The sequence below is a fragment of the Sinohyriopsis cumingii genome, chromosome 9 (genome assembly GCF_028554795.1).
Source record: "Sinohyriopsis cumingii isolate HCF-2022 chromosome 9, ASM2855479v2, whole genome shotgun sequence".
Lineage (NCBI taxonomy): Eukaryota > Metazoa > Mollusca > Bivalvia > Unionida > Unionidae > Sinohyriopsis > Sinohyriopsis cumingii.
The window spans coordinates 39,787,660-39,802,908 of NC_142969.1; the positions used below are offsets into that span (position 1 = coordinate 39,787,660).

Genomic DNA, 15,249 nt, shown 5'->3' on the forward strand with positions numbered 1-15,249 from the left:
TTGTGAGAATTTGAATTTATTAGAGAAAAGACATCAGAGTAAGTAAAGTCTGACTAAAACATTATGACTTTACTTTGTAGAAAAGCTCAGTTATTTTAGTTGCCAGTTGTGTGAGATATTCCTAAAATGTGACTTATATTATGATGTTAGTCGACATCAAAATACAATATACAGCGCTATTAGTTAGGCAGTATGACCCTGACACCCAAAACATAAATATCAGCATCAAGGTCTTACATGTAGGACTACACTTTACCCCAGAACAATCGCTCAGTTAAACATCTGCAATAAATCTATGCAATATACTGAGTTAACTAATCCTACAATGTAAGACACAGCACATGCTATTTTTGTTTTAGTGCTGTCTTACTGCCCAAATAACGGGAATGTATAGCGTCTTCCGATGTCGGTTGACATCAGAACGAGTAATTAAAGTTTCAGGAATATTTCACACTTGGCATCCCATATCAACACTCTTCCACAAATTGATATGTAATTAATATACTTACTGAGCTGTTTTTATTCTGGTGGAATCAAGATCAGAGGCTAGTAAATGGACGCATTTTCATGTTCCGTTGACATACATTTGAATTTATGCTGATGTATGTTCAAGAAAGTTCATGTGAGGGATATGTTTCTTTAACAAAGCAAAATGTTGCTTACAGTTCCAATATGCATAATATATTTTTATTCGTTTTGTTAAAAAGTATTATTTCAACTTAACCTGATTGTCATCATTCCTGGATTTCATCGCTTTCCAGCCAACTGAAAAGTTGGCCAACAAAACTTGAAAACAGGTCCATTTCTTTTGTGAGAATTTGAATTTATTAGGGAAAAGACATCAGAGTAAGTAAAGTCTGACTAAAACATTATAACTTACTTTGTAGAAAAGTATCATTATTTTAGTTGCCAGTTGTGTGAGATATTTCTGAAAATTTGACTTCTGTTACACTGTTAGTCGACATCAAAACACGCTACAAAACGCAGTTAGTTATGCTGTAAGACCTGACTTGACACAGGACTTCTCTTATTACTTAAAACAAAAAGGTTATACACTCCTGCTGAAGTTTTAAAGTGTCAAAATCTTAAACCCAAAGAGTCATGAGAAAGACATGAAGAAATAAAACGCTTTTAAACTCCTTATCATTTTTTATCAGATCCAGGAGTTTCAAGTGTTGTTTAATACATAGACAACACAATTATAACATTCAATATCATGAGGGGAGCAAAAGGAAACTTAAACAGATATATTACACTCAAATGCAGTATTACTTATCCCAATGAATTCAGTTTGATTTCTGTTGAACATTTTTAATTTCTTTTCATTACTGCTGATTTGCTGGCTTGATAAAAAAGATTTTAAATTGAATTATCGCAGTGTCACACAAAGAAGCTGTTTATATTGTAAAAAACAGAAGATCAATGTTGACAGCTGTGTCAGTTATGGGAAATTCCCATAAAACTTCTCGCAGGAATGGTGCTATTGATTAGCAGGTCACACATTTTCGTAGGTTTGATTATATCTGCCTCACAATTAGAGGCCAAATTTGAAAGAATATCACACATTTTGGTCAGCAGCAGCACAGATTAAAATCTGATTCCTTCAGCCATACTGTATTTACTCAGATGACTTTACTTTCTGAAGTATATCCATGCACAATCGATTTGGTTTTCAAATCGTGACTGGTATTTTGTTTGGTTGAAGACCAGTGATAGCCAATGGTTGAAGACCAGTGATAGCCAATGATCTTTATATAAAAAATAGGCTGAACAGAAATTGACCAAATTTGACATAAACCATCAAGACATACGGGTCTTTCGTTATTTGACAAATGATGCTTTCAAAAAATGGATGAAGAACATAAGTGAAATAAACTAGAGAAGCCTTGAAACAGTTTTTGATTTGTCATATGTAATGAACAGCATTAAAAAATTTATACAGAAAGCATCTTACCAAGCCAGATATCTTGCCCAACCAATCATACAGCATTTCTTATGTATAATATTAATATATCTCTTCCCTTATAACATGCCTCATTATAATGCAATTCTAGTTACTGTATAACATGGTACTACAAAGGACCAGTGACCAGTTTCATGCCAATGTATAAAAGTAAGGGTTGAAAGAAAACAAGGTGAAACATAGCCTTATTTCTTCATTTCCTTTTCATAACACTATTTAACCAAATTTTGACATTGCTTGCTATACCATGGTTCTGTATACTATTATGAGTCTATGGTCTTAAAATAAGTAACAGAAAAGAGAGAAAGATAACAAGCTTTGTAAAATTCAACAAATAATTTTTTTCCCTAGAATACAAAGTGAAAATGAGAAAAAAGAACTTAGGGTATTGCAAATTAAATCCCAAATTAATCCAAGAATTACAGGCACACAAGTCCTAAAAATTTAAAGTATTGAATAAAACTCAATATGAGTCCCGAAGAAATCCCAAAACTGAAGGCACTGACTTATGTTATAGCTTATAGAGTGTTGATGTTTCAGCAGTCTTTTGTTGAGTCACAGTAATATAATTCCAAGTTTGAATATTTTGTATTTCCAGAGAAAATAATCCAGTGAAGTAAATAATTTGAAGAAAAAAACAAATTCATCCCAACTGGAAACAACATAATACAAAACTAACCTGGATTACACTCGGGAAATTCCAAAACTTGGACCCAAATAAACATATTTGCCTTTTCTATTAATAATGACCCTGATATTAAGCCCATACACAGAGAATAATTTAGCTATGTATTAGTTGTTTACACAAAATAAAATCAAAAATGTCAGTCAGGTCAAGCAGAAATGAACTCAGTTCTGGACAAGGTCAATAGTATGTAATAAAATTAAAAAATTTTAAAACACAAATAATTAAATATACACTGCAATACTATAATGTTTTCAACATACATTGGTTACATATATATTGTGGTTAGCGTAAGTATACCCTAACTTGCACGTTACAATGAGGGAGCTGTATGGGTTTATCAGTATTTACTGAAAAATTATTTTGTTGACAAGTTGTTTTTATGTTTTCAATCTTATTTTCCTTTCACTACTCAGGTCTTGCCTTTCACCCAAAGAGACCATGGGTTCTGACCAGTTTGTTCAATGGTGTGATTCAACTTTGGGACTATCGAATGTGCACTCTGATAGACAAATTTGATGAACATGATGGTGAGTATTTCAAACCTTTTCAAAATGCCAAACTTATTTATGTGTTGTATTAGTCTGTTGTATGTGCACATGAAAACATATAGTGTTACTAATGACTTACATGTATATCCTGTACAGTGCAAAATTGTTACAATCAAAATTGTTGTTCCACAAAGGAGAATCATCACAACAAGTTCCAGAAAAAATGCCTTAACCTGTTCCCCTGCAAGCTGTGATCTGTAATCACTGCCGGATTTCAGCAAGTTATCATTTGTTATCATTTCATGATGAAAACATACTAACTTGTATTTTGAAACTTAAAACAAATACCAGTTTTTATTTTAAGAGTAGAATCAATGAAATAAATTTCAAGATACGTTTAACTGCTGTGTTGGCATTATCTTGAAAAAAACATTTCAGTAAGACCCTAATACAGAACTTGCCAGCTGAACACCCTCATAGATGGACTGGTGGTGAATAGAGCTATAAAGACCAATATTGGCTACATTCATGCAGACACTGCAAATGTGTTTTTTTTTAACAATATTCCAAAAGTGCTCTTTTTAACCCATTGTGCATCAGTTTCTTTCCATGTGATTTGCTCAACCTTACTCCCCTCTAGTGACATCAGTTTGTTTTTTAATTATTGTTATTATTGTTATTATTCTTATCTCCATTTTCCTTTGTAACGTAAATCCATCTGTATAATTGTGCTGATAACTTGTATCAGATCTCCTTTGGTTTAAGCAGAGATAATATTTCCCTTTATAGTTATTCTCTTTTTCTTCGTTTTTTTGTAGACCTTTTCATTATTCTGGAAAATTTGTCTTTTCTGTGTCAAAGTGTAAATATTTACTGTTACATACATGTCACTCTTTGTATGTGTCTCTGTATGTGCTCCTTAATGTCTTCTGAGGAAGATCTTGCTTTTGGTTGAAACTCTTGTTCTCCCCATGTTTTCAAAATTTTGTTCTGTTTGTGCTGTTGGTTTGCATTCCCAATTTGTTTCTTTCTTGGCAATCCAGCAGTGCATCTTTGTTTAGAAAAAAGGACATTCTTAACATAATCACTTACTTTCTAGCTTCGTTACAACAATCCATTGATAGGACTGCAAATTTATGGTTTTAGTATTTGTCTACATATTTGTATTATTTGCTTTTTTCTATTTTCATGAAAGCTTTACCTTAGAGTGCTTTTCAAATTCCAAATGTTCCTTGCATTTCTGACCTATATAATTATATTTTAGGCTAAATTTTCTATCACAATATTTTGACAATTGCTTTATATGAATTGTATCTTTTCCTTAAATATTTACCCATTGATTAAAAAAACCCAAATGTAATCTGTACATACTAGACACATTGATGTCCACCCTTATTGTCGCATGACAGGTTCTTTTATGGTTTCAAACTGGTTTTATGAAGAAAATAATGCTAACATGGCAGTCAGAATTGCCCCCCCCCATTAGAAAATCCTTTTCTATTCTTAAAACAAAAATTGTAGTATATATTGATGTTGATGTTTTGAAATAAAAAAATTTATGTTTTCATCAGAAGAAGATAAAAAGTGGAAATCAGGCAGTGATAACTTGTTTCGGGATAGGGTTTATGGTCAGTCAGCTATTAAAACACATGCATATGGATGTGCTTACCTTGGGCTCAAAGACAACAATGGAAATACTGTACATTTGAACTTCATGGTTTGGTTGAGGAAGCCTCTCAAGAGTTGCAAACTACAGTCATTCAGCGTACAGTTGAAAAATCACCCTGATATATATATATGTAGAGGATCTCAAATGGGTAATGATTGAATATTGAATTTATGAAATGAGTTTCAAAAATTCAATATTAGCTCATTACCCATTTGAGATTCTTTTTATCACAGTTTTTATTTCAGTAGAAATTATTTAGATAGAAAGAAAAATTAATAATTTTGTTTATTCTGACAGCCACTGTGCCTTTCATTTGTTGTGCGTGAAAATTAGTTCCAAACAAAATTGAAATAGTAAAAGTAGATTATGCATTTTTGCTAACTATGAATCAAATAATAAGCATCCATCCAAATAAACAACATTTTACAAAAGACTAAATCATTTTTCAACACAGATTGTCAAATGTGTGTGATATCACGTTGTTTGATACGGTACACAGTACTGGTTTGAGTAGGCCTACACTACACAATGCCAGTGTTTACCTTGAAATGCCATGTCACAGCTAAACATTACATTGTTACGATATTTTTGTGAAAAAGAAGAATACTGGATGCGGAAATACACATATTTACTGTAATGTATTTGTGACTGGATATTTGCAGTATTTAATTTGGAACATTAGATTGTACTGAAGATGTAAACAAATCTCATTTTGAGTCAGACTTGCATTGCATATTTGCTGATATTAAATATCTGTAAATATGCTGTGGTTGAATTATGTCTGTATTCTTCTGTGAAGAAAGGTGAGTTTATTTACTTCTGTAAGTTCACATTTAAATCACGCTTGTATATTGGGCAGATTCCATGCTACATGTATACCTCCACCCCACCCCCACAACCATAATCAACTGAGCAATACCCGTAGATTTACTTGTTGTTATTGTTCTTGTCTTGGGGGATTTTAGCTATTTTTCGTGTTATGATAAGGGGTCAAGCTAGACTTGAATTTTGGGGGAAGCAACTTTGCCTTTTGGATAGAAGAAGGAGGAGTGAGAGCTGAACAGGGAGAAGTGGAACCTAAACAGGGAGAAGTGGGAGCAAAGAGAGACATGCAATATATATATATCTGTGTGTATTGTTTTCATTCTGTTATTTGAATTATGCCATCAGTATGCATATTTGTATTTAACATTGGTTTTAAGCAAAACTTTATTTTAAAGTAGAAAATTTTCTGAGTTCTATCTATATTATAAGCACATTTAAAATTCATTACAATGTATAGCTTCTGTTGTTCACTTTTTACGTCATATTTCCAAAATACACTGAATATGAATATGATAGTTTGTAAACATGCACTATGTGGAGAATGTCAGGATGTCCATTAATGCAAACCTGGAGTATATGTACTGTTTTTAAGTTTAGCAATGCTTTTATTACATTGATGCTTGTGTGTACGGTGAAACAAATTAATTACGTTTTGTAACTTTTGTCTCTTTGTAGGACCTGTCAGAGGAATAGCCTTTCACAGTCAGCAGCCACTTTTTGTGTCAGGTGGTGATGATTACAAAATTAAGGTAAACAGACAAAAGTATGATTCTGACTTTTTTTATGTAGGAATGAAGCAGTTCCAGTTAGCAGGCGTTTTGACAGTTTTGGCGCAGGTTTTGGGTCTAGATATGCAGGCATTTTGACAGTTTTGGTGCAGATTTTGGGTCTAGATATGTAAATTCAGCCAAAACTTTATGTCCTATGTATGAATCCCTTATTTTTGGTTGGGTATGTAAAGAAGAATTGTATTTTTTCATATTCCCTAACCGTCTTTGCAGCAGTTGAAAATTTTCTCAGAGGACATGTCTGCATTTGAAATGATTTATGTAATTGGATTCATAAGTAGTTATTCAGAATATCATTTGTCTGTATTAAAAATATCAGCTGTTTGTAGATGAAGAGTATGACAGTTGAATACTACGTGGAAATTTCATTCTAAATACTCTATACCATCAGTTCCTTCTCTTTGTTTTCTGGGACACCAAAATCCATGTTAAAGCGTATACATGTATACTTTTCATATTTGGTCACATAAATATCACAACAGTTGAGTCTTCTGTTTTCAGGATTTTGTTGTTGGCTAAATTATATTTTATTTGCTCTGTTTCTGCAAAGGGAGTATCAATCATGTAGTGTGCAACCTGTCAAAGTTCAAGTGATTTTAATGGGATTAAGTTAAGCTGCATAAGATAAAATTGATTGTCAAATCCTAATGAACATTTTAATCAAAAAGGCTAATTATACATGCTTGTTGTTTTTTTTACACCTTTCTCTGATAAACAGTACTTAGTAGTTTTAATAAATGACTAACAATATACACTTCAGCCAGTCCTCTGGGACAAATATCACAAACTTTAAATGCTTCATTTTCACATAACATTTGTTAAGGATCAATGGTATCGTATCACATCTTTTGTAAAATAACAGTTCATCTAACAAGATGGACAAATTAGTTATTTAACTGAGGTTTTCTTTTATTATCTGGATAATAATTAAGAAAAATCTATTACAACTACATAATGAATAATAGCAGCAGCAGCACCTATACCGTTAAGATGTATGTAAAGTCTTTCCATTTATCATGTATCCGTAAATCATCAAGTAATAACTTCAAACAGTGCATTCGGAGTTTACAAATATTTTCATGTGAAACATTTTCTTAAGATTTTAAGATGTTATTGACCTTTTGCAATTAGTACAAAACAACAAAAGATACATCATTGTTTATGTTGCATTAAATTGGTATTAAAAATTAAACTCAGGTAACAAGGATGGACAAATAAAATTTTATTTCTCTATTTAAAATTCATAAAATACTTTAGGGCCAGCGATTGACTGGTTTGGTGCTGGAAGTAGGTACACCACATCTTTTGATAATATTTTGTATTCAGTTTCTTCATTGCCCCTTAATTTGCCAACTTTCTTGATATATTTGGCTGCCAATAGTAATTCTGATGTAATAAAAAAACAAAGATTTATTTACACTGTATTAATTGTTTAGTATGTTGGGTCTGTAATGTATTAGTACATGTATGTACTTTAAAATATTGAGCCTTTATGCACCTCTTTACTTTTATGTATGCTTTGGGCGATTTCTAAATAGGCACTTGATGTCAAAGGAAACTTTTGGTCCATATTGTTAATCTGATGCAGCTGTTGCTATAAAGTCTCTTGATAGTACTCAATTTAAGTTCTTTCAAAATCTGATTGTGTGCAAAGCAGTGTTATATTGGGTAACTTTTCTTGACAAAAGACAAAAATCATGCTACTATGGCTGCCAATTCTGTTCCATAAATGTTACACGAGATGCACAGGTTAATTAGAAGTGATCAAATTATACACAATCCTTAATTGGAAATGCATTATTTCAGTTTAATTAGGTGCTTGTGAGTCCTATCTTCTTAACATAACAATACATAAGAATCACTAAACAGATGGACACGGCTGGTTTGTCTATAAATTTATCAGCTGTTGAATATATAAAAGTATTTAAGGTTTCTTTATTCAAACACAATATAAAATTGCTCCACATCTTACTATTTAATTTACTGAAAAGTATTATGACAGGGCAAATTATTGATCATCACATAACACATCACATGTAACAATGGGGTGATAAAAATAAAATTTTGACATTATTTTACCAACCAGCAAGATAGTTTTTATAGGTTAGAAATCAGAATACACATGTTTGTACCAAACATCTATCATTGTACACCACTCCCTCGATAACTCGTACACTGATATCTCACGAACCCACTGATAACATGGGGTCAGGTGTGGCTCCCATTTTTAAACCAGAAAATACGCTAAAAATTGATCCCTATTTGTTGAACTTGAAGAAAATCACGATAGGACCTGGAAATTTTAATCAACACTTTGCAATGTCAAATTTAAAAATAAGTCATACAATTTTTTACATTTTCTTTCCAAACGACATTTCTAGTACACTGCATTTAACAATATGTAAGGAAATTTTGAGCAATGAAAATGTCACTTCGCCGAGTGGAGGCACTCCTTTAATAAATAAATACAAATTAAATATTTTTTTTATTGATTGAAATTTGTGTTCTCTATCTTTTAGTTCCATTTAAGTGTAATCATGATAAATGCAATGTTTCCTCTTGTAATTAAACGTAAAATGCTCAATCTATCGTAACAGCTATGTCTGCAAGCATTTCTCTGAGAACCTAATTAAGTGCCAACTGTGTTTTGATAACTGACTTCCGGAAGTATTTGTTGTATTGTTGAACTGTATTAAAAGCTGGCCTCCTTAGATTACCATGTTAGTTGTATCTTTTGAATCAAACAAAGGAGGTGGAATAAAAGAAGAGTTAAAAGGCATGAAAATCATACAAACTTAAAATCTAGAGGCCCTGGTCATATGTCGGGCATACTGTATTTAGAAAAATAGTGCCAAGAAGTTTTGGACTTGTTTTGTTTTTTTGAGAAAGTGCCTTTTCGTTTTGCACACACACACACACACATTGGAGCATAGTAATATGATCTTTTCAAATCAGAGTTGTACTAGTCATACTTGTACAGTAAACCCACTGTATTACATGTTTTGAATATGCCTGCATGTTAAACTGATATCTCTCTGATGGTTCTGTATTTTCACTGCAGGTTTGGAACTACAAGCAAAGACGCTGTCTTTTTACCCTTCTTGGGCATCAAGATTACATTCGGACCACAGTTTTTCATCATGTAAGTTGCATTGCTCAACACATAGTAACTGAATCTAGAAAGTGTTGGGAAAAAATACACTGCAAATTCCCTAATTAATGCCTTTTCAAAGAGCTCAGTCAAATATTTTCTACAAGCATATGAAGTCACAAGCATTCTTGGAAATGCAGTGTTCCTGTTGGGATTGTTTAATACCAACACAACTATAAATGATACAACATTGGTCACTGTTTCCCATGATTGACAATTTCTTGCTTTTTGATGCATGGTTCTTGGGAATGCAGAAATCTGCATAAAAATAATAATAGTAATGAGGACTTTGTATTGCGCCTAATCTTTAGAAGCTCTAAGCGCATATTTGTCATTTTTAATGTAGAAAAATTAAAAAGGTTTATGTGAAATTCTCTTTCATTTGATCAGTTTTTACAATGTGAGTATCAGTCATTTAGTTTTCAGATGATCAAAACAGATGCTAAGTGATTATGAATGAATTTGGTGAAGTGTTGGCCAGATCTCAGTAAATAAAGAGATTAAGACACCTGTTAATTGATTAATCAGTGCCACCTTGTTTTGAGCAGATGACTAATTGCATGACACTTGCTTCAATAAATCTTGCTTGGGGCACTTTATGCCATTATACCTCAAACCCTTCCATGATGTTTGGAACACTTGCATTTTATCATGTTCCATGTTGATAATAATTGGACCAAGATTTTGGAATTTATTTTGTTTGTTAGAGATATCAAAATGTCCATGTTAATCAAAATAAATTGGTATGGAATCATATAATGCACAGATATACTTTTGTTTTCAAGTGATTATCAAATGTGTGCTTTTCTGATGGTAATATTTTCTTTGTGCCAAGCACAGAACTGCAGAAGAGGCTGTTTAGCAAGTAGATGTGCTTATGAGAGCTAAAAGTGAAAAAGAAGGATGACTTCATGATGGTTATGGTGGTAGTAAAATCACTTACAGGGATGAGTCTGAATACTTAAAAGTTGTGCAGAGGTGCTCTGACTTATATCCAGACTTTGGTGTTTTAGCTGAAATGTTGCTGGTTTCAGTGGCTTAACTGGTTAGAGAGGCCACCTCTGGTGCGAGATGTCGCAGGTTCAAACTCTAACCAAGTCATACCAAAGACTTAATAAATATAGTACTAGTAGCTGCCTCACTAGGCCCTCAGCTTTAAGAGGTTAGTACTAGAATTGGTCGGTCTGGTATCAGGATAATGCGACTGGGTGGGACATTATGCTACATGTCTGCAGCATGGTGCCCCAATGCTAGACATTGCTATATATAAACTGCCTTACTGCATACAGCGTAGCGATATGACCGATTTTTTTAAAAAGCTACATTAAAAATCCAGATCACATGCACACAACTATAATGTCAGTGGCTTATGATTGGGGCTTTTCATCACATAAGAGTAAGGGGACCAGGGGCCATGGATCTTTGAAACGGGAAACTGTAAGAAAAATGATGATGGTGGAGAAAGGCCCAGAACTTGAGGATTTTGGTCCTAAACCGTGAACTTGAGGACTTTGATTCTAAACCCTCATTGGAGAAATTTGTTAAAGTTTAAGAAAAAATGAATGCAGTATGATGTGTTGCTTAAAGATAAAATGAAGATTGTGAATGGAATGTGGTTATTTGTTTCTTATTCCAGTGTCTTGGCAAATTTATTTATCTGATTTGGAAGTAAGCAAATTAAATAAATTAATTTAGAAATGAAATATTAATCTCTTCCTTTATTCATTCTAGCTGCACACAAAGTTAATGAATGTCAGAGTAATGCCATTGGGAATTGGTTTAGCTGTAACATCGGGAACACTAACAATGATCATTGTTCTCAACTGTCATAGGCTTTAATTCTTTTATAATAATACTAAATATATCGTAATAAATGGGGAGTAGCAATCTGATAACATATATATTTCATGTTCTAAATTATGGCAATGAAAAAAAGTCTTGCTGTTTAGGACTTCTATTTTTGTAAGGTTAAAGATGGGATCTTGGGCTGCAACTTTAAAAATCAGATGGAGAACCATGTGATAAATGTTCAGACCCATGCTAGGTGTCAAAGAATGTGATCAAGAATACTTATGTATATTAGATGCATATATCTTAATGTGGAAGTTTGCAGTACACATACATAGAATGTGATCAAGAATACTTATGTATATTAGATGCATATATCTTAATGTGGAAGTTTGCAGTACACATACATAGAATGTGATCAAGAATACTTATGTATATTAGATGCATATATCTTAATGGGGAAGTTTGCAGTACACATACATAGAATGTGATCAAGAATACTTACGTATATTAGATGCATATATCTTAATATGGAAGTTTGTAGTATGCATACATAGAATGTGATCAAGAATACTTATGTATATTAGATGCATATATCTTAATGTGGAAGTTTGCAGTACGCATACATAGAATGTGATCAAGAATACTTATGTATATTAGATGCATATATCTTAATGTGGAAGTTTGCAGTACACATACATAGAATGTGATCAAGAATACTTATGTATATTAGATGCATATATCTTAATGGGGAAGTTTGCAGTACGCATACATAGAATGTGATCAAGAATACTTATGTATATTAGATGCATATATCTTAATGTGGAAGTTTGCAGTACGCATACGTAGAATACATTCACTCTGTTGTTGTTTTGGGGTTTAACACCATTTCTTAGCACAGGATAAGCTTTACATGGCAGCCAGTATAACTGGTAGAGGAAGAACCTGGAAAAACTTTGGTAAGACCACTTACCCACAGGAAGCTACTTGCAAGCTTGCCCACATTGACTGGGCTCAAGACTTGAACCCATGTTTACAGATGTGAAATGGCAGTGATCAGTTAAGGCATGCACTTTAGACTACTTGACACTTTAGACTACTTGGCTACCTGGTGCCCCTCACTTTATTGCTTTATTACCTGGTGCCCCTCACTACTGCTTGCATGGAAATGTTTTCTGTTTGTTCCTTGAATTAAGAAATCCAAATAAATTACAGTTGATGAATATTAACAAAGTTTATAAATTTTTAAACAATGATCATATATATATAGTCAAGGGAGATAATATATAATAACAATACCTTCAGATCAAGTCCATCATGAAAAATGGAATATTATGATTACAAATAACCCAGTAGTCTAAGAATGAATTATCATAATCATTGACAAGTTTATCTTCACTAAAGAATAGTGATCAATAGTAATTAAGGTGTTTTCATCTATACTAATGAATAATTTCTTACTTGCTTAACATAGAATCAAATAATACCACCTGCTAACATGACATCTTGTTTTTACAATAATATTGACATAAGCAATTTGCAGATTTCTCATATGACCTTTGGCTGCTGAATTAAAACTGAAAGGGAAACAATTAAGTCTTACTGTTTTTAGCATGCAGTTATCACTACAGTAAAAAAAATTGCTGTATTCCAGCCGTCCTTATTACTGACTTGTATTGCTTAGAATATGTACTTACTTTTTTTGTTTTACCTGGCCGTATAGCCAGGCAAGATAATGGTATTGCCATGCATCCAGTTTGCATTGTCTGATGTGTCATTCATTCACATTGATGTTTTCGACTTCTTTGCAAAATTCTGGGGCCAGTTGGAGTCAGGCATGTTTTGCATGATGTGCTGTGCCCAAACTATTTATTAGGTTGTTTCCATGGGACTTTTCCATCATCAACAGCCAAAAAAAATGGAGAATCTGTTTGTTTTTTTTTTCTTCCCCAAAATGACTTAACCAGTTGTGATGAAATTAGGTATGAATGTTTCTAAGGGATGGTCCATCAAGTTATGTCCATGGTGCACCACTAACAGTGATGTGGCTTTCTTAGAAATCAGTAGAAAAAACTATTTTTGACTTCTGTGCAATGGCTGAGTCAATTTTAATGTAATCTGGTAGGAATATTTGGTAGGACCTGCTTTATTAAAATGTTTTCTGGGGTGGCTTCCATAGCAATCCTATGGAAAACCTAATTTCAACTTTTTCTCCGGATCAGCTGATCCAGTTGTGATAAAACTCAGAATGTTAGAACATGATCTATCAAGATTTTGTCTAATAGAGTTCACCTCTAAATGGTGTTACATATGGAAAACCTATTTTCAATGGAGGAATAGAATTGCCAGTTTTGATCACACTTAGTATGAGTGTTTCTTGCTCAATTAGAGTTCAGTGGGATGACTTCCTAGCAGTGGTGTGGATTCCATAGCATCTGGATGTAAAACTTATAAATTATACTTGTGCTGGTCTTGTTAGTAATATTTTTTAATAAGCTTACTGTATCAGGTCATAGGTACAATATTAAGATGAATATTTGTATCATTCATTGAAAGGGTGCCAGTTCACATTATAGTGCAGATTAAATTGCTGAGAGAAGAAACAGAACATGCCAAGTGCCATCAATTTCAACATACATTTTCCTGACATAGTTGTCTTTTGACCAAAGGCATATCCCTTGTTATTATATTTATTTAATTGACCAATGTATGTTTGGTAAGTGATGTCAGACCTACTTATTTATCTGTTTTCCATACTAGGAATATCCATGGATCCTGAGTGCCTCTGATGACCAGACTATCCGGATTTGGAACTGGCAATCCAGGACTTGCATATGGTGGGTAGCTGTACTCACAAAATGTGATGTGTCATCAATTAATTAAAGAATGGTTGTTTATCTGCATGTTATTGATTTTGGAAAATCTTAGAAAGCAGCAATTGAAATGCGTAAATTTTGTAATTTATTACATGTTATCATGATCAGTCTTAACAGTACTTGCTATCAACAGCATTTTATTCTTTTCTTGTTTTGAGGCCAGCGGAGCATGTGTCACTCAAATGATAAAACATTAACTGAACTAAACAAGTACTCATACATCTCTCTCCAGATGAAAGGGAGTTTCAGTGTTATGGTTGTCATACCCTGAGAGGAAGAATCGATGCTAGAAATGTGCTAACAACATCGATCATTCAACCAGTCAGAAACTACTTTTGTGGTTTGTTTGTTCACTTAAGAGGCGTATTTGCTGGATATTTATCATTTTAGTTGCTTTGATGTTGGTGGATAAAACCTTTATAGACGTTTAATTTCATTTTGGGAACAAAATATTTATTATAGCAAAAATATAAAATTCTTAGATTTTTCAAAAATAGTTTTGAGAAATTTTTGGTTATAGCTTTAATAGCATTCTGGAATTTAAGGAAAGATTTACAATTAGACCTGAATAAATTTTCACTTACAAGAAAGATAGGTCTATGCTCAAATTATAGATAGACTTTTTTGTTCATTTATGCCTCAGAGATATGTGTCCATGCATTATTCTTGCAGGCCTGTCAGTGAACATGTAACTCCATTGAAAGTCCTCATTTATATTGGCAGCTAGTCTTTATACTCCATTGAAAGTCCTCATTATATTGGCTGCTAGTCTTTATACTCCATTGAAAGTCCTCATTTATATTGGCTGCTAGTCTTTATACTGTCAGACTTTTTTAAAGGATTTACTGGGATTTGTTCTGTCTTTTATTTTGATTGCTGCTTGTGTATAGTTAGTTTTGACATGCATTATTTCAACTTGACAAAAGTCATGCAGTTGATAAGGAAACTAATAATTGGATAATAAAAGTGAACAGAGATAGAATTCATTATCAGACATTAATTTCTTTGAAAAT

The 15,249-nt window shown here is 32.9% G+C and overlaps 1 protein-coding gene across 1 annotated transcript in view; it reads left to right on the plus strand.

Moving 5' to 3' along the window:
- The window catches only part of LOC149791599 (coatomer subunit alpha-like), an 86,603-nt gene that overhangs the window by 1,482 nt on the left and 69,872 nt on the right, over positions 1 to 15,249 (plus strand). The window contains exons 2-5 of the mRNA XM_089969459.1: positions 3,065 to 3,178; positions 6,309 to 6,382; positions 9,483 to 9,563; positions 14,121 to 14,197. Coding sequence (XP_089825585.1) covers positions 3,065 to 3,178; positions 6,309 to 6,382; positions 9,483 to 9,563; positions 14,121 to 14,197 — 346 coding nt within the window. The remainder of the gene's footprint in view (positions 1 to 3,064; positions 3,179 to 6,308; positions 6,383 to 9,482; positions 9,564 to 14,120; positions 14,198 to 15,249) is intronic.